The sequence below is a fragment of the Apaloderma vittatum genome, unplaced genomic scaffold (genome assembly GCF_000703405.1).
Source record: "Apaloderma vittatum isolate BGI_N311 unplaced genomic scaffold, ASM70340v1 scaffold44570, whole genome shotgun sequence".
NCBI lineage: Eukaryota > Metazoa > Chordata > Aves > Trogoniformes > Trogonidae > Apaloderma > Apaloderma vittatum.
This window is the reverse complement of record NW_009694760.1, coordinates 1-18483: the sequence shown is the minus strand read 5'-3', so window position 1 is coordinate 18483 and position 18483 is coordinate 1. Positions and strand designations below refer to the sequence as shown.

The 18483-nt window shown below is 38.5% G+C and overlaps 1 protein-coding gene across 1 annotated transcript in view; it reads left to right on the top strand.

Moving 5' to 3' along the window:
- The window catches only part of LOC104273304 (tyrosine-protein phosphatase non-receptor type 13-like), a gene marked incomplete at both ends in the record, with an annotated part of 23101 nt that extends 5297 nt beyond the window's left edge, over window positions 1–17804 (top strand). The window contains 18 exons of the mRNA XM_009868602.1: window positions 893–986; window positions 1729–1814; window positions 2672–2834; window positions 3741–3955; window positions 4045–4143; window positions 5620–5981; window positions 6176–6366; window positions 7538–7704; window positions 8679–8850; window positions 8959–9169; window positions 10064–10134; window positions 11432–11493; window positions 12163–12319; window positions 12641–12811; window positions 14090–14172; window positions 15305–15360; window positions 16423–16526; window positions 17656–17804. Coding sequence (XP_009866904.1) covers window positions 893–986; window positions 1729–1814; window positions 2672–2834; window positions 3741–3955; window positions 4045–4143; window positions 5620–5981; window positions 6176–6366; window positions 7538–7704; window positions 8679–8850; window positions 8959–9169; window positions 10064–10134; window positions 11432–11493; window positions 12163–12319; window positions 12641–12811; window positions 14090–14172; window positions 15305–15360; window positions 16423–16526; window positions 17656–17804 — 2613 coding nt within the window. The remainder of the gene's footprint in view (window positions 1–892; window positions 987–1728; window positions 1815–2671; window positions 2835–3740; window positions 3956–4044; window positions 4144–5619; window positions 5982–6175; window positions 6367–7537; window positions 7705–8678; window positions 8851–8958; window positions 9170–10063; window positions 10135–11431; window positions 11494–12162; window positions 12320–12640; window positions 12812–14089; window positions 14173–15304; window positions 15361–16422; window positions 16527–17655) is intronic.
- Window positions 17805–18483: the final 679 nt, after the last annotated feature.

The following is an 18483-nucleotide window of genomic DNA, read 5'->3' as shown; positions in this document are numbered from 1 at the left end:
GGGAGGAGTTGGTTACTAAAATAGCATCGAGCCTGCTGGATGCATACATTGGCTCTGAAGATGCCAGCCGATGCAGAAATTTCCCTTAAGGGATGACCAAATGGTATCTTCATTGATCTTGCCTTTTTCAGCCTCTGTTCCACCCCTTGCATTGCTGTGCTTTACAGTGGTGAGAAGAAGAGGTGCACGATTAGGTTCTATGTTTTACGTTTTCACACGTAACACTGTGTGCTTTGGGAGTGAGCGTTAATACACTGTTGGTCTCCCTCCTCTGTCCAAGTTTATGGAGAAGTGCTGGTAGTGCAGCAGTGAGCCAGAATCATGCAATGGTTTGGGTTGGAAAGGACGTTTAAAGATGATCTAGTCCACCCTCCCCTATGATAAGCAGAAAGGCTAAGGCCCTCCAAAAACAACGCCATTTGAGCTTGAGCAGACTTTTTCAGCTTAAAACTTCAAACTGAGAGAAAACTGAGTGCTGAGAGAAAGCAGCACTCCTTAGCGTCCTGTTACATCAGAGAGGGTGTATTGGAGTAGAACACTGCATGGGTCTGCATCTTCTGCTTTGGCATGCTGTGCTCTCACACACCTCTGAGCTGTGAAACGCATGCAAGCATGTGGAGTACAGCATAATGCAGCCATATTTCTGCTCAAGGACATTTATTTGGTTTGAGTGCATTTGCGCTGTGATGCATTGTGTTTTTACGTCCTTCCTACCAAAAATTCATTCGTAATAAATTGCATGGCTGCAAAAACATGCTTTGTGTAACTTTTTGATTTTGCCAGTAGCCCAAGTGCTTCCTGAATACAGTTTTCCTTGTGTGACGCTATGTTTAATTACTAAGTATTCTAACTGCAAAAAGACTGAAGAATCCTATTTTTGTTTTCCATTTAGGGTGGTGTAAATACTAGCATAAGGCATGGTGGTATTTATGTGAAAGCAATTATTCCTAAGGGAGCAGCTGAAGCAGATGGCAGAATTGAAAAAGGTAGTATTTCAGTTCTTTATGTGAAAACTAGGAACTGCCTCCCTTCATTGTACCTTTTACACTGTGAAAAAGAGATGGTTTTCCAACCTGCGGCATTTACATTTGTCATTTTAAATACTGCCGTGATAGCTTGCAGATGAAGATTTTTCTAAAGTGTAGAACAACTGTGGAACCAACAGAAAACTGATGAGACAGAGGGGAAAAAAAGACTTTTTCCATTTTTTTTATTTTTTTTACTAATGCAGCCTGTGTTAGTGGAGAACACTTCTCTGTTCCAGCCATGGAGAGAGAAAGTCTTGTATTATTTGTAACCCTCCTTCTTGACACGCTGGGCAACTCAGTACAGAAAATCGTTGTAATTGTAAGGACTTTTCTTGTTTGTAAGCCAGGCCACATTCTGTACTGAAGAGAGAATTGCCACTTTAGACTAAGATTTGTTTTTGATAGAGAGTCTTAACTTTGCGGCAGGCTATCATTCTCAGGCTAACACTAGTTTTGACATGGGGTTATCACACAGAATCATAGAATCGTTTAGGTTGGAAAAGACCATTAAGATCATTTAGTCCAACGATATAGTTTAGTTGCAAAGTTTTCTTCTTGACTCAGAGTGTGAAGGGAAGGGAGAATTTACTTCAATTACTGTCTTTATTAGCAGCTGAGAAATGAAAGGTTTTCTGTCGCATACATTTTATAGATGATGTTCTGCCTACCTTTTCTTAAATTATTAATCAATCATTTGTAGGTGACCGTGTGCTCTCTGTCAATGGGATTAGTTTGGAAGGTGCTACCCATAAGCAAGCTGTTGAAACACTGAGAAACACTGGGCAGGTAAGCAGCTGCTGATTCTACTCCCTATCTATAGTAAATCAAATCTTTGAGAATGAAAAGAGGTAAAGAAACCTGAAGAGTGGCATTCTTCCCAGTGTCCCTGTTGCTTTAGGTGGGCTTTCTTAGACTCCTTGGCTTCCTAGGCCTTGAGTTGCACTGCCCACCCTGCTGTAATTCTGACTCTGTGCAGTTGAGAGGTCTGAATGGAACTGATTTCTCCTTGTCCCTGGTCTTAGTAGGAAGGAAGCCCAGGTGCACAGGTTGGAAAGCAGCTGTAGCATCATGCTACAGACATGTCCTGAACTGGAACCACTGAGGAGGCAGGGGACTCCGTATATGCAGCTGTGTTTGCCTTCTGTGTTGGTAGCTTTACTTGGCCTTTTTGGATGGCTCTTGACTCTACGGTGGTGTCCCCTCATCTGATAATGCTATTTGTGGTGGCTGCTTCATACATGGAAGTACATGCACACCTGAAAATAGCCAGTGAACGTACACAGTCAGAGCTACTAAGGACTACTATTTGGGCTCACTTCATAAAATGCTTTTAAGTCTGTTCCATGTACACATGTGAAAATGACACTGTCTTGACACTTCTTAACCCGCTCAAAACCTTTTTTGGAAGATAACCCTTTCTTACACTGTGTTGGCAAGTATCTTTCAAGTCCACTGGTGTATTTTGGAAGTTGACATAGCCCTTAAAATAGAGAACAAATGGAGGATGTATGGGAAGAGAGATGTCTATAAAGCTTGTTGCTGTAAAACTTAGGACCCTGGGAAGTTAGAAAGAAACATGTATTTTAGACTGTGCTATCTCCAAGACCATTACCAATTAACTGATGAATGTTTCATCTCTTTAGGTGGTGCATTTGCTGTTGGAAAAAGGTCAGCTTTCAGTGGCCAAGGTTCATGCTCCAGCAACGCTACAGCGCACGCCTCCAAATCAGGTGGGGCAATGTGAGCCACAGGAGAAACCAGCGACAAAAACTACAAATGCCAAAGATTACAGCTTTGTCACTGCAGGTCAGGTCACATAGAACGATTGAACTTTTAAAGTGTCCTTTAGTTTTTATGTTTTCAAATCTTCTGTAGAATAGAAAAGCAGACAGGAGAAAGAGCCTATAGGAATCTATACTGAGCCCCTGTACATAATCCAGTCTCTTCCTTTTTGTGCTCTGGTGTTTGTTTTTAACATTTGTTTTCACATCTTGGTAACTTTTAGTTACTGTTTGCTCTCTCACTGTTCCTTGTTGTTTCCCAATTTCATCAGTCTTGCACGCCAAGGTTGTAGCAAGCTTGGGGTAAAAAGGGTGCTGTGCTGCTAGGGAATGCCAAGGGGAGGTGATACCGATATATAAATGAGAGCTTCTGTTGTAGGTCCTGCTGTTCCTGTCTAAATGAGAGAAGAATCAAGAGCTAAATGAAGAGAGAAGAGATATTTGTGTAGTTGACTAGAGGTTGACATATTGCGGCTTACTCTTGCTGGAAACCCTTGAAAGTGAAGGGAAGCTCACCCAAATGGGGAAAACACTGCAGATAGCTTTTGGTCTTTATGCATGAGATTTATCCTGTTTGCCAGGCCCTCCAGTTGCTGCTCTGATTAATGTCTGCTCAGTGGCCAGAAAGATTGTGTCACTCTGCTTTTTAACAGTCTCCTTATCGGACTTCCTGGGGAATAGTATTTTGGAGACACCCTGGCTTTTTGTGTAGTGCAGATGTTGTCGGGGCAAAGTCAGCAGACTGAGAAGTCAGATCAGGTTTTTATCCTCTTTAACATGGAGGGATCTTTTAGATAACAGGTGTGTTCAGTAAAGTGGAAGAACCCTGTAAAGGGGATCATTTCTGGGGTATGGGCTCCAGATGCTTTTTTTTTTTTTTTTCATGTCCAGTGTGCTGTAGGAAATAATGACATTACTGTTTCTTTTGCAGAGAACACATTTGAGGTGAAGCTGTTGAAGAATAGCTCAGGCCTTGGGTTCAGTTTCTGCCGTGAAGATAACCTTACCCCAGAGCAACTGGGCTCAACAATTGTGAGGGTCAAAAAACTCTTCCCTGGGCAGCCTGCCGCAGAAAGTGGGCAGATAGAAATTGGGGACGTCATTCTAAAAGTGAACGGGGCATCGCTCAAGGGTTTATCCCAGCAGGTTTGTAACTTAGTAGTGAAACTCATGCTATTGTAGGCCTGCAAGTCTTGGGGGTCTGCATCTAATAATAAATCCCACTGTGGCCACAGGAAGTCATCTCTGCTCTGAGAGGAACATCTCCAGAAGTCTCTCTTCTCCTTTGTCGACCACCATCTGGTATACTGCCAGACATCGATCCTTCTTTGTTGGTAAGGCGTATGACATGTGATTTTTTTTTTTTTAATTATTTTTTTTTAAAATTGCTATTTGAACGTTTGTTTATTCGGTCTGGTGCGGGGGTTAGTTAAATGCAAGATGCAGATGGGAAGATGGAGAGGGTGCTCACAGAAATGTAAGCTCTCAGTAGTGTACTAAATATTTTGTGGAAATGTGAAAAGAATGTAGGGTTTTAACAATTTCTTTCCTCTATTTTGTGGTTTAAGTCATTGGAAATTGGCTTAATACACTGTTTCTATGGCAGGGGTTTCTTTGCAGCCCAGTGATTTGAAGTTGATCCCAAATAGAAGTTGGATATTTCTGTAATGTATGTGAAGAATATTTTGCAGAACACCAATTTGTCTGATTTTGATGCATGTAAAACCGCAGAAAGATTTGCTGTATTTACTTACTGGAAATTAGAAGTGTCCCACAGAATAATTTAAAAGTGCTCAAATAAGTAAATCGAAAGAACAAGAGGCCATTTTAGAATGCTCGGAAGAAGTGGAAATTAACAGCAAAAGAGTATGTAGAGGGCAGTTCGCCTGGAAATTAAGCTTTCCATGATACAGAAAAGCATAAAACTAAGGGAGATGTCTTAATTTGTTTTAATATAATTTTCAAACAATAAAAACCATTCAAGTCCGATGACAGAAACTTAAATGTACAAATACAAATTTAAGTGAAGCTAAAATTAGAGTAAGAGATATGAAACTGAACAGACTAATAATAGAAATAACTAGTCCTGTAATCAACCTGTTTGTAGCATGTAGTAAGTTCAATAAAATAGCACATATATTAAAAGAAAAAAAAATAATAAATAAATGACAATTTTTATTTATAACATTATCACAGATGAGTGTGTTCCTGTACACAAGAATTTGGCCATAGAAGTGTAAATGAAGCTTTTAAACTTTGTATGTCTGCTAGCTGACATCATTCTTGGGAGTATGTGATTACTGGCAAAACTGTTCTTTGTTCTTATGGGAGTTAATAACTTGGCTAAACAGTCTCCATTCGGTGCAGATTACTGTAGTTTTTGTAATCCGTTATGTAGGTTTTTTGCTTGGAAGCTGCTCTTTTTACCTCTGATTTGAGATTAGTTTGACTTCAGGTGCACTCTAAGTGTCAGCAGTGTTCTCTGGTTGGAAGGGATTTCATGGTAATTGCCTAGATGACCGCTGGGCATTTCTGAGTAGGCTATCCGAGGCTAAAGCCAAGAGTATGTTTGTTTTCCTTAGATGAGTTTGCAGTTCTTTAGTACTATACGTTTAAAAGTTTTGCACATCTTATCTTGGCCAAGTTGTGTTGAACTTAGTAGAACTAGACTGTGATATGTTTATACAATTGAGGCAACATCTCAATGGAAGGAGTCACTAACTGCTTTTGGTAATTTTAGGCAGTCTTTGCAACTTTCTTTTGCTATCAATAGTGGAGTTTGATGAATTAAATATCCTTGCTCTCTGTAGACTCCCATCCACTCACCTCAACAAGTATTTCCAGATGTCAGCAGAGAAGTTTCTGGTCCATCAAATGGAGAACAAGGTGACAGCTCAGATGAAAATGAAACTACTGATCTGAGCAAGAAAAGGTTAAAATCTCCATCTAGAAGAGACAGCTACAGTGACAGCAGCAGGAGTGCTGATGAGGAGGTGATAGACTCGTCAGCACACATGGGCCTTGGCTGGAGTTCTGCACTCTACCAAACTTCAGATGGAGCTGTGACACAGGCACATAGTCAGTATGAGACACACTGTGGTCAGGAGGAGACTGTTTGCACTATCGTATATTCTGATCAAGAGACTCCTACCAAGTCAGAGCTTGAGGACAGGTATGCTGTTTATAGTGATCCTCGTAATATTACAGAAGGTATTTACGAAAATAATTTATTGGACCTGTTCATGGAAATACTTTTTTTTGGTTTATGTTTTAGATCTGCATAAAGAATATTGGTCCATATATACATTTATGGGTGTTAGCCACGTTGTGCCAGCTAATCTCTGTTTTTTGCTTCTGTATCTGCAGTAATCTGCCACTGGATTTGCCGTTGATCCCAACCTGTAGAACTGTTCCTGAAGTTACCCCATCCTTTTTCATAAATGATTGTTATGCTGCTCCTGCTTCTGAGCTGACTCCGCACCTGAGACGGATGGATTCATTACTCAGCCAGTTGGAAAAAAGTGCTGAAGAATATGAGCCAGTAATTTACTATTTCTGTCTTTCAGTAGCATAAATGCACCTACAGCTGTGGCCATCTAAAAGTTGTTTTAGGCATGCTAGTGGGAGTGACTGGATAGAAGCTGGGCATATTAATGTACAAATGGGATAGCTGTAGGTTACACTTGCACTAACCTGGGCCTGCGCCTTATAAATGGCACAAATGCATGTGCTGTTTATAACCAGTGAACTGCAGCTGTTCATACAAATAAGTATTTTCTGTCTGAGGTCTTGAGTTCGTATATTTCTCTCTGTAAATGTGGAGGCATCCAGGTGTGCATACGTAGATGTTTATACATCTATTTTGTCTGTCATTTCACTCTGAAAAACTTGGCATTAAATATTTACCTGCCTCTAAACCACATACGCAGATGAAGCTTAAATGGCAGATATCTTGCTTTTTCCCTGTTAGTTTCCTGTGTGATTTTTCAGAGTATAAATCAGGCCAGCAGGTACCTCAGGAGGCATTGTTCTTTGCTGCATTTCAGAATGGACTTCTGCATCCATATCATCACATACTCTTTTCATGGATTGAAAAAGTTGAAAATTGAGCCTTTATATGTCTCAGTTGTGAGGGTCTTTCAGGTTACAACGCTATTCTAGCCCAGGCTCCATTCCGAGAAGAAAAAAACTGTCCTTTTCGTAGTCCCTTCAGAAGATTTTCGGAGACCTTCCTAGTGCTCTGTGAGTTTCTATGCAAATGAGGCAGATCTGTATCTTTCAAAAAGATTTATGCAAGTTGAAATAGCAAAACATGTCCACATGTTCAGTTCTGAGATAATCTGTGGTATTATACCTCAGTGTAGGAAAATGCATTCACATTCTTTTGTCAGTTGAATAATTTCTCATATGCTGTTGTGTTTGAAAAATACAGAGCCTTTATTTATACGAGTTAGTTGAGGATAAAATAAGGTGTCAGTTCTGGTATGTGCCTTTACAATTTTGTTTAGGTCATAGCCTTTGCCCCAAGGCTTACTCCATGCAAAACAGTAGCCCATCTGAATTCATTAGAGGTGCTCCTTTGTAGCAGCTAAGCTAAGCCTGCTGAGGCATGTCTTGGTACTGCCCAGGCTTGTATTGCACTTAAACCAATAGGTAATTCAGTTGTCTATTTCTAACTGTCTTAAATTCAGTAAAGCATTCAAATTGTTTCTGCCTTGTGTGGTAAAGTGCTGTTTGAAGTAGAGCTCCAAGTCACTATGACAAAGTCAGAAAAGGGTAGTCTGGGTTTTACAGTGACCAAAGGTAACGATAACGTTGGCTGCTACATTCATGACATTGTTCAGGATCCTGCCAAAAGTGATGGGAGACTACGACCTGGAGACCGACTGATAAAAGTAAGGAAATTGATGTTTTCAGATATGAGGATTGCATGAAAAGGACAACTTTGAATCAAAAAAAGCAAAACCAAACTAAATATAGTTAGGGAACAAAGACATTCACTCCTGATAGGGATAATTTCATAACACTTGGACAAAAGAAATACAGGCATGAAAATGAGAGGAGATCGCTGTGGGGAGTTATGGTATGTCCCACAGCTAGGCATGTGTGCAACCACTCTTCATTGTGGCAAATAATGGTTTAAAGAGAAAAGTATTGATTGATTAAATAAGACGGTTTCTCAAATATGTGGAGAGGGTTGTTAGTCACGTACATCTACCAGTACCCCCAAGTCCTCTCTGCAGGGCTCCAGCCCAGGTGCAGGACCTTGCGCTTGGCCTTGTTGAACCACGATGGCCACATGGGCCCAGTTCCCGAGCTTGTTCAGGTCTCGCTGGATGGCATCCTTTCCTTTATAGTATTAGTTTCCGATCTATTGCAAACTTGCCTTTAGGTGTACAGGGACTGTGAACAATAGAGATGAAGTGCATAACCCAGAGCACGCGTATGAGTTGTTGCTAGATCAAGGCACTGAAGCACTGCTGCATAATACTAAACCCTGATACAGTTAGGCAAATACAAGTCAAATCACATTAGATTGTAAGTCAGACTTTCAGGTGCTGGCATATGCATTTATAGCGTTCTAATTTTTAAACAGGAACAGCAAAAAAAATACTTCTTCAGATTGTTTAATATTTTGACATTTGGACTGTAAACTTGTTTCTTCACTTGTGAAAGGTCAGTTGCATTTATGTGTTCTGTCTCCTTGGGTATGAGTTAAGAACTGCAACTGTTGTAATAAAGCATGCGTTTGTTCTATAGTTTAATGTCAAATGTCAACAATAGGAACGGTTATAAATGTTTCTGCAGTAATGTTAAAACAGTTACCTGGAATCTTACAAGGAGATCTCTGTTGTGGTTTTTTTTGCAGGTTAATGATATTGATGTCACTAACATGAGTCATACCGATGCAGTAAACTTTCTTCGCACTGCCCCAAAGACTGTCAAATTAGTGCTAGGCCGTGTTTTGGAGTTACCTAAGATGCCAGTGTTGCCTCATTTGCTGCCTGATATAACACTTACATGCCATAAGGAGGAGCTAGGTAACACAGAAGTACACTTCTTTTTCGTCTAAAGCAAAATTTTTCTCTTCATTTACAACAAAAGTACTTGTTTTTTATTTCTTTTCCCCTCCTTTTTTTCCTGCAAAGGTTTGCTGTTATCAGGAGGTCATGACAGCCTTTACCAAGTTGTGTATATTAGTGACATTCTCCCCAAATCGGTTGCTGCTAGAGAGGAGAGTCTCCGTGTACTAGATATTATCCATTACATTAATGGAGTAAGCACACAGGGAATGACTCTGAAAGAAGCCAGAAGAATGCTGGAAACATACCTGCCAAAAGTGGTGCTCAAAGCGACCAGGTATGTTTTAGAAGCAAATACTTCCCTGTACGTTTTGTTTTTCTCACGTGACTGTATGAGTAATGGGTAAAACAAGTTCCTGGTATGACAACTAATTCACTAGATGGGTACTAGGTAGCATGTTGTTGAGGACTGAACCAACAAAGGGTCTGTATATTTGCATTTCTTGTGCTACAGTGGAGCTGAATGGTGATTAGTACTTGCTGTGCTTTGTTTCTTGGGAAGACAAAGCTGTGTCCAGCTATGAAATGTTCAAAATATGACACAGGTTTTTTAAATACAATTACTCCTTTTTCTTAAAACTGCTATTGAGGCTTCTATAATCATGAAAAGGAGATTAAATATTGTTTTGTGCTTAAATAGTTCTACTGTCACATAGATGTCCCAGTACACTGGTGAACATCAAAGTCTTGTGGCACAGATCCTTGTGCACCACTGTATTTTCATTGATCCCTGCTGCTTCTTTTATGGCAATATAGCAGTCTCAAAAAACTTCTCCAGAGTTTCAATATTTACCTGGGACCGAAACTTCTACTTTGTGTTTGAAGTCTTCCAGCCATGCCTACCATGCTTTGCTTCCTCTCTCCCCTTCTCTTTTGCACTGAGTTTTAGTCCGTAAGGGAAAGGAGTTGCAAAGTCATATGCTTGCAAAGTCAAATATTTTGTCAGAATCTGAAGGAAAGTCCAGCTCTAACAAACTCTTTGGTGCTCTCTGAAGTAGGAAGTAACCTGCCAGTGCTTAATCTCTCTCATTGAATATTTTAAGTATCCTGAAAGTATTGCAATAGAAAATTAGCAATTTTACTTGATACTACATATTTACATGAATATCTGATGATTAAGGGATTTTTATTTTTTTTTAATAAAATTTTCTGTAAATATTTTTTTTCATAGAGATGGTCACGCAGTGCTACCAAAATCCAAAACCTCTGGTAACTCAAGTCCATGGCCAGTGAAAGCTAATGGTACGATTTGCTTGCTTACTTACTGCAATTGAAATGCACATTTATAAAAATGGAAGGAAGTGATACAGGTGGTAAGATACCATCCTAGTCCAGTAGCTGCACTAGAACTCCACTTACAGAGATCAGCTCCTACAGGTGTTTGCTTGATATTTATTTTTAAAACTCCATGAGAAGAGATTCAACAATAATCTCTTTATGATTCCATTTTGCATGTAGTTTAGAAATTCTCTGTAATATCAAGCATAATTCTTTCAAGGAATATAATAATACTACTAATACTAATAGATACTAATACTTACTAATAATGTTTTCTCTGACTAGACATAAAAGTACCAGTTTGTTACACTTGAAAGGGCTTCAGGTCTCCTGTTCACCTTCTCTTTTTCAAGACCAAAGGAGCCCAAACTGATTTTAGTGCTCTTCTCCAGCTTGTTTACATCTTGCTGTTTTCAGGTGTGGTGCTTTTGGTCACACACAGGGCGTTAGGTGAGGTTCACCAGTGCCAAGCAGACAGGAAGAATTATTTCCAGGGTTGTGTAGCCAGCATTCCTGTTAATACATGCTGAGTGAGATTAACTTCCTTTTGCTAATTAGTTCCTTGTTCACTCACTTTGACTCAGAATTCTTTACCACCTACGTTACCATCTTAAGCATTTGCTTTTTCTTTAAAATGGAGCACTTTGCATCTGTCTTAATTCATCATAGATTTGTTTTTTGTGCTTACTTTAATGTATCTAGATAACTTTGAGTATTGATTTTGCCTTACCAGATTATTGCAACTTTTACAGTTCAGCATTGCTCACACATTTTTAAAGTATGCTGCACGTTTTCTTTCAGAAAACTTAATCAAGATATTCATTACAAACCAAACCTTGGAACACTCCACTTAAAAATCCGTTCCTGTAAATGACTAGTCATGAACCTATGCACAACAAGAGAGAAGGTTACTCTTAGCCTTCAGTTATTTCATCTACAAGGTTCTTTGTTTGGAAAAGCATAATGTATGTGAAAATCTAGAACTTCACTTGTAGCTAGGTGTACAGCATGTACTGGTTCTACTTTGTCTCATTATACTAGTAATGGGATGTCTAATACAGGCAGTGGTCTGTGATAGCAGAGTGTCACATTCTTCTTTACCAAGAAGAGAGGGTACCTTTAAAGAATGATGCAGATTTTATTCATTTCATAAGGTGATATTAAATACTTTGTTGCTTTTTAAAAAATAATTGATGGGGGCTAATTTAATTTCTGTGGAAAAGTTGCTATGAAGTTGTTGTTTTCTCCCATTTTTGTTCAGGCTGTTCCTGTGGTGATCCCTGTGATAAAACAGAAAAGACAGCTGATGCTTATGGGCCCACGGTAAATATGCCTGTATTATGCCTGTTACCATTAACTGGAGAAAAGGATCCACTTAACACACATTTTAAAAATTAATGAATTTATTAAAGAATACATTAATGAATTATGCAAACCCACTGTTGTCAGTTGATGTGAATAAGCAGTGATCATAAGCATGCAAGTTTTTTTGAATTGATCTTCTCTTGCTTTGGGACTGCTTTATTGAAAGACAAAGGGTCTTATGAGAAAGATGCAAGGCTGTGATCCAGAAGACTCCATTCTGTTCACAGATTCTGCAGATGCTTGCATGTTACATTTGCTAGAATGTATTCTTTCTTTTTTCCCTCTTTTGTTTTTTCTGAGAAATGATGTCTTGTGGGACCAAAAATATTGAAGCCTGCATGTGTTTTATAGAGGTTATAATAAAGTACTGCTATGCATTCTGTTGTAGTAGTTGTTTCTTATTTTTCATAGTTGCTTTAAAAAAAATTATTTTCTTTTTTCATGTGAAACTTCTAACACACCTAAAAGCTCCCTACCCATCATCTAGCTATCTCAATGAGAGTATGGTATGAATAGGGGTTTTTATTTGTTGCTAAGTAAAGCAATGATTTTTTTAAGGATTGCTTGCTGCTTCAACAACTACCAGATTCTTTAGGAGTTCATGTGTATTGTTCTTCACTTTCTTAGATAAATGGCAATGGCATCCTAGGACCTTCTCAGACAAATACAGAAAACAATATCCATCACACAAAAGAACTAACAAATCTCTCAGAATCTGGAGATGCACCTTCCCTTGGCTTTACCAATGAGATGTCAGATATTTCTAAACACAGTGATAATTCGGGTAAGAGGAGGTGAAATGCGGACAGCAACATTCAGTCTTTAGTGTATGAGAGAATCGAGGCATTGTTGAATAGGCTGAAATAAGTCAATGTTAGATTGGCAGTCAGTTTTAGAAAATCATTTCCAAATTGCATGCTTTGCTTTAGAGCAGTTAGTTGGTGTTGGAAGTAGATTTATGGAAATTGGAGTCTGTGCTAGAGAGAAATGAAGGAAAGTCACAATAACAGGTAGAACTAACGCCATGGTGTCTGCCTGTTTATTTTTTTTCCCACAGAACATCCTATACTGGGAAAACTTATAATTTTATACTATTTCTCTTTAGAAACAGAGGTTCCAGATGATGATTATTATGATGAGGATGATCACAATGAAGTTGTCCAGTATCTGTTGGATGTTGTAGATGAGGAAGCCCAGAACCTCTTAAATCGTAACACAACTTCAGAGGCTCATAGTCTTCTGCATCTCAAGAAGGCTGTGTCAGATCACCTGCCAGGTAACATAAACCATTAAAAAAAAGCATATTATTAACAGGAAAATACTTCTTGAAAAAAGATGCCAAGTAAGCAAATGATTTAGCAAGTGGGAGAGTTGACATTGAATTGATGTGTGAACTTAAAGTTTCCCAAGTAGAACACGGACAGATAGTTACTGATTCCAATGAACTGCACATGTGATCTAGTAAGTCAAGTTCTAGCTTGATAAATCTGGATTTTCCTTTAAGGAATCTGGGAACGTGAATCCCATTCTGGAACTGTCTCTTGAGTAGAATTGATGTTGTCTAGGTGCCTTGTACTGCAGCTACAGTCGTGTTGAAGTGCTGAAGCATTTCAGTATTTAATTGATTGCAGATTGCACAACTTGGAAATGTGCTGAGAACTCTTAAAGTTAATTTGCCAACTTGCCGACTTGCTTTGTCTCTTTTAGAAAACCGATTTTTAATCAGTACCTGTTTCTTTCTGTACACATTTCTTTTCCTTCATTCCACCTCCTCAGCTCTGGTTGTTATTAACTGAAATTTAGCTTGGAGTAAGATTTGTGCTTCCTTTGTGGTGTCATAATATGTATGCATGCTGCAAAAGTTCAAGCAATATGCTTGCTAATTGTATACTTTCCAAGATTATAATTTTCATCTCTTTTGCTGCTTTTCAAGTTTGTTGGGTTATTGTCCTTGGTCGTTAGATTAGGAATCAGGAAGCTCTAAGGTTCTGGCTGTTCCAGGACCTCAGCTGAGGAGTATCATTGAAGCTCCACTACTTGGAATTTCTTGTAGCTAGTTTGTAACTGAAGATTAATTGAATGCATAAGGCAATTATTGTAGCAGACAGATATAAGTCAGATTTTATCCAGCACATCTTAATTAGGTCTTGTTAATACTAAGAGCAAGTAGAATCCTGGTTTAGACCTACTTCTGGTCTTAAACGTTAACTGAATTGCAGAAACACTATTGACATGGAGATCTGATAACTTAGCACCAGTGTGTCCATCCATTACGCTGTGGCACAGATGCTCCGTTAGCTGTGTGAACAATTTCACATGTAATGACAGCTATTCCCATTAAAGAAAGAAGCCTGAAGTCTGATTATCCTGTACAGTAAAACCTCTGTTGCAACACACTGGTAGCAAAGGGACTTAAAAGATGTTTCTCGGTTGTTCTGGCACCTGTATTTCCTGTGTAGTGCCGGACAGGTGTAACAGGATTCACATCTGTGAGAAGGTGACTGCTGGGCATCTTTTACTGTATTTATGCCATCTCCTGATTTTCCTGTTCCAGTAGAGATGAATGGAAAGCTGACAGAAGATAAGTCTGAAGACACAGACTGTGATGGGTCATCGTTACCTGAAGATTTTTCAGAGGTGGGGTGGCAGAGAGCTGGCAGACATTCATCTGCTGATTTTGCTTTCTCAAGACGCTCTTTCAATTTATTATTTTCCTTATTGGCATAGAACTTGTGGAAATAACTTTACATGTCTTTTAAACGAAGACATCTTTGTCAGTAGTAGTTATAATAATGTATTATTATTCTATCATAAATTAATTATATGAGAAAACAAAGCATAGAACTATTTGGCACTGTTTCTCATGTAAAGCTCAACAGCTTTTTTTATCTATGTTTTCAAGAAGGGTGATAATAAACTACCTTGTTAGTGTTATTTCAGGCATTTAATCTAAAAGATTAAATTCACTCCTGCTTAAAAAAGGGAAGCGATCACAATGAATGCTGTCTAGACTTAACTGTCCAAAATGTAAATTTGCAATTTCTTTTCCTCTCAATTTTGTTAGGAAATGTTTATTAACTTGAATATGTGGTTTACCTACATTGTTGCATATCCAGTTTTACGTCAGTCACTAGATGCCCAGGTTTTGTCTCATATTTCAAATCAGCAGAACTCTGTCTATCCAGCACATCCTGGTGGCTGCAGCTTTCTCTCCAGTTAGTTGAGCTGAGCCAGATCCACAAGTAAAATTCTCTGAGTATGGCAGTAGAAACTTGCAGGCTGGCCTAATAAGTATAAAAATTATTTTGTAGATTTGTTCTTGAAGATTAAAATACCACCTTCTCTACTGAGTGCTGTCTTCTGAGGAAGGAGTACCTGTCATTGCAAATTAAAGCCCTGCTTTGTTCTATATAGGAAAGCTGGCTCAAGAGGAAGCAGAAGTTTTCACTGGCAAACTTAACCTCATAAAGGGGTTTTAAGTATTAAAACCAAAACAACTGGAGAAAATTTAGATGGCTCAGGTGCTCCTGTGAGTCAGAAATTATTTTAAGATAGCTTTTTGGCCTTGTTACAGCAAAGTGCTCAGTGTTCTCATCCTGTGTTATTTTGGGTTAATGAGATGTCTAAAAGAGGAAAGCCTTTCATTATGTGATGCTTTGTACTTGATACCTTTCAGAAATAGGCCACATAGTTGTTAACACTCATTCAGTGTAAATTTTTAAACAATTATAATGTCCTTTAATGTGTTTTGAAACATTTCTTCCACTAGCCAACACATGTAAATGGCTGTGAAGACTATTGTGAAGTAAAAGCTACACCAGAAAGGTAATTATTTCTTTTCAAGTGTTTCTTGAAAGCAAACCTGTAAAGTCTGAAACTCTGAAGGTGGAGATGTTACAAGGAGAGAAAATAAAAACAAAACAAACCCCAAATCAGAATAAATCCAATCAAGTATCTGTGTAGTGTCTTGGTGAATTGCTCTCCGTCTGTTCTTCTTATTTAAAAGGTTATAATTTATCTAAATAGTACTCAGCTTTGTGTGGTTTACTACGCCCTAGTTTTATTTATTCTTATGATATCTGATTATAACAAGTAACTGGGCTGCGTTCAGATGGCTACAGATAACTTAATTTGCATTCTGCTAACAGTATGGTTCTTATACGTCAATGCTGTCTTCACTTTGAATCTTTACAAGAGTCAACATTAATAATGTTACCTGTTCTGTTTTGAGAGCACAGAAACTAAACTGTGTAGTTCCATTGATTGATCTGTTCCCATTCGGGTGCTTGGGTGCTATTGTTTTTACGTGGCAAACTAAAGTAACTTGGCCTGGCCAAGTTAACTAGCTGCCCCTTCAAGCCACTTTGAATTTTGAAAATTCCCAAGAATTCTTTGGGGAATAATTTTAGTCCTTATCCTAAGTTAACCTTCAGTCAAACTCCATATACTTTTTATGTTTTGATTTAAGTTTGTGGGAAGTTTTGGGTCAAGACTTGGCACAAGCAGCGACATTATGATCTAAAATAAATAAAGCTTCAACAAAGCTAGAAAACTTGCTGTTGAAAGTAGATATTCTAAGGTGTAGGTAATGAATAATGTGAATGGTACAAAACTGCTATTGGGTTTTATTTGACTGCTTGGCCTTTGAAGCAATTGCAGTGATAGTTGCTACTAGATTCATGTCGTCTTTCACTGTTACTTTTTTTCAAATCGCTGCTGGGGATTTAAAGAAGGAAAAAAAGGTAGTTTTTTCAGATTACTGGTATGTATCCAGTTCAGAAATACTTGTAGCTGTAAATTAATTCCTGGCAATTTGTTCTTAAATTGCAAATGTTTTGGTTATTTCTAAGTGTTCTTTCTTAACTGTCATACCTTGTCCTCTTACAGGTCTCCTCCACAACCTCCCTCGAGCCAAGCAGATGAGGATGAAATCACGTGGGGAAGTGATGAACTGCCAATTGAGTCAGTCAGTCAGGAACATGTAAATAAAGGCAAGAACTTTAACAAATAATCAGTGGAAAACTGAGGATCACATTAAATAGACAAAATGTCAGAAGTGAATGTAAAGTGTCCTGGACATGTTTTGAGTGTATAATGACAGGTATAATAGGAAATCTAAGACCTCAGCAACCTACTGGAAAGGTTCTTCACAGCTTTGTGTAATAACTATGTGAGAATTAATAGGAACAAGTATTGGCAGCGTTGCACCTGTAGTTGTAGTAAAGCTGAAACGAGCTGAGATACTTTCTTCCAGAGTATCTGTCTGACAATAACTGTAACAATATAGATGGTCAGATAGATAATGCATTTCACATACTGGCTACTCCATGCTCAAATTAGGCAACATTTTTGCTTTGTATTGACACTCATTCTTCCACTGCTGCTCAAGGTGGCAGAGTGCAACACTACTTAGTGTGATACGTTTGGCAAAATCTAGTCTCTGCTTTTTGAGATAGCATTAGAGGTCTGAGTTCCTGAAATTCATGTACAGCAGCCTTCTGCCTGCATCCATTAAAAGAGAAGGATAATCCATGTAAAACTTTAGTCTAAAGTCAGTAGATTTAGGACATTTTTAATTGCAATATCAGAGATTCTTGGTTTATTATTTTTGCTGTGCTTCAGAGAAACACTGGAGGCCTGACAGAAAGCAATCTTTATTGGAAAAAAATATGTATTTAAGACATCTTATGAAACACTTGAAAGACACATTGAGTATAAGTGCTAAAAATGAAGTCACAGGTTGTGATAATTAAATGGAGAGTTCTGCATTCATCCCAGTGTGCATTCATCAATTTTGTAGGTTACTATGTGAAGAACTTACATTTCAAATATATTTGAAGTTTGTTTCAATGTATTTATTGGAAGTTCAGGAAAATACTACCTTTGGTTCTTGGATTTATCAAAGCTGATTTTGCATGAAATTGATTTTGTTATTTAATTTGGTTTTTGCCTGCCAATCTGAGAGAACACGTGTGTATTCTCTCTGGAGACATTGTAGAAAAACTAGGTAGTACAGTGGTGAACAGCAACAAGAAAATCTAACATTTCACTACAGTTTTTAAGTTTCCCTAGTTTTAGCTTTTTATTTATTTGTATCAATCAGTCTTGTTCTTCTGTTAGATTTCCCTTTAGTGACAAATGAAGAGCTCTCTGCACTCCCTACTGTGAACGTGGTCCCTGGAGGCAAGTACTCAGGAGCCAAATTGAAGTCAGTGATCAGGATGCTTCGTGGATTGCTGGAACAGGGAGTCCCTTCTAAAGAGATTGAAGTGAGTAACTGTTTGTCCTTTCAAGTCCCTTTTTTCTAGAATGATACAGTTAGAAATAGAATGACTGGTTCATCACTGCCTTAAATAACACAGCTCTTTAAATTGCAGCTCTAAAGGATGTAAAGTCTTCTTTTACCAAATACCTCTCTCCCTTCCCCACTAGCTCCTGAGAGATAACGTTATTTTGAACCAGGAATTCAGTTCAAAAGTGTGTTTACATCATTCTTACTTCTGGTAAATTACAAAGTTAATATGAAGTTAACAAGCATAGAGAAAGTAAATAAAGGCTGTGAAATCTAGCTGCAGAATGTGAAAACAGCCTTTCCAAAGTCATGTCAGCCATGCTACATAATCACAGAATGTCAGGGGTTGGAAGGGACCTCAAAAGATCATCTAGTCCAGTCCCCCTGCCAGAGCAGGATCACCTACAGTAGGTTGCACAGGTACACGTCCAGGCGGCTTTTGAATGTCTCCAAAGAAGGAGACTCCACAACCTCCCTGGGCAGCCTGTGCCAGTGCTCTGTCACCCTCACAGTGAAAAAGCTTTTCCTAATATTTTTGTGGAACCTCCTGTTTTCCAGCTTGTACCCATTGCCCCTTGTCCTGTCATTGGATGCTGCTAAAAAGAGCCTGGCTCCGTCCTCTTGGAACTCCCCCTTGACATATTTATAAACATTTA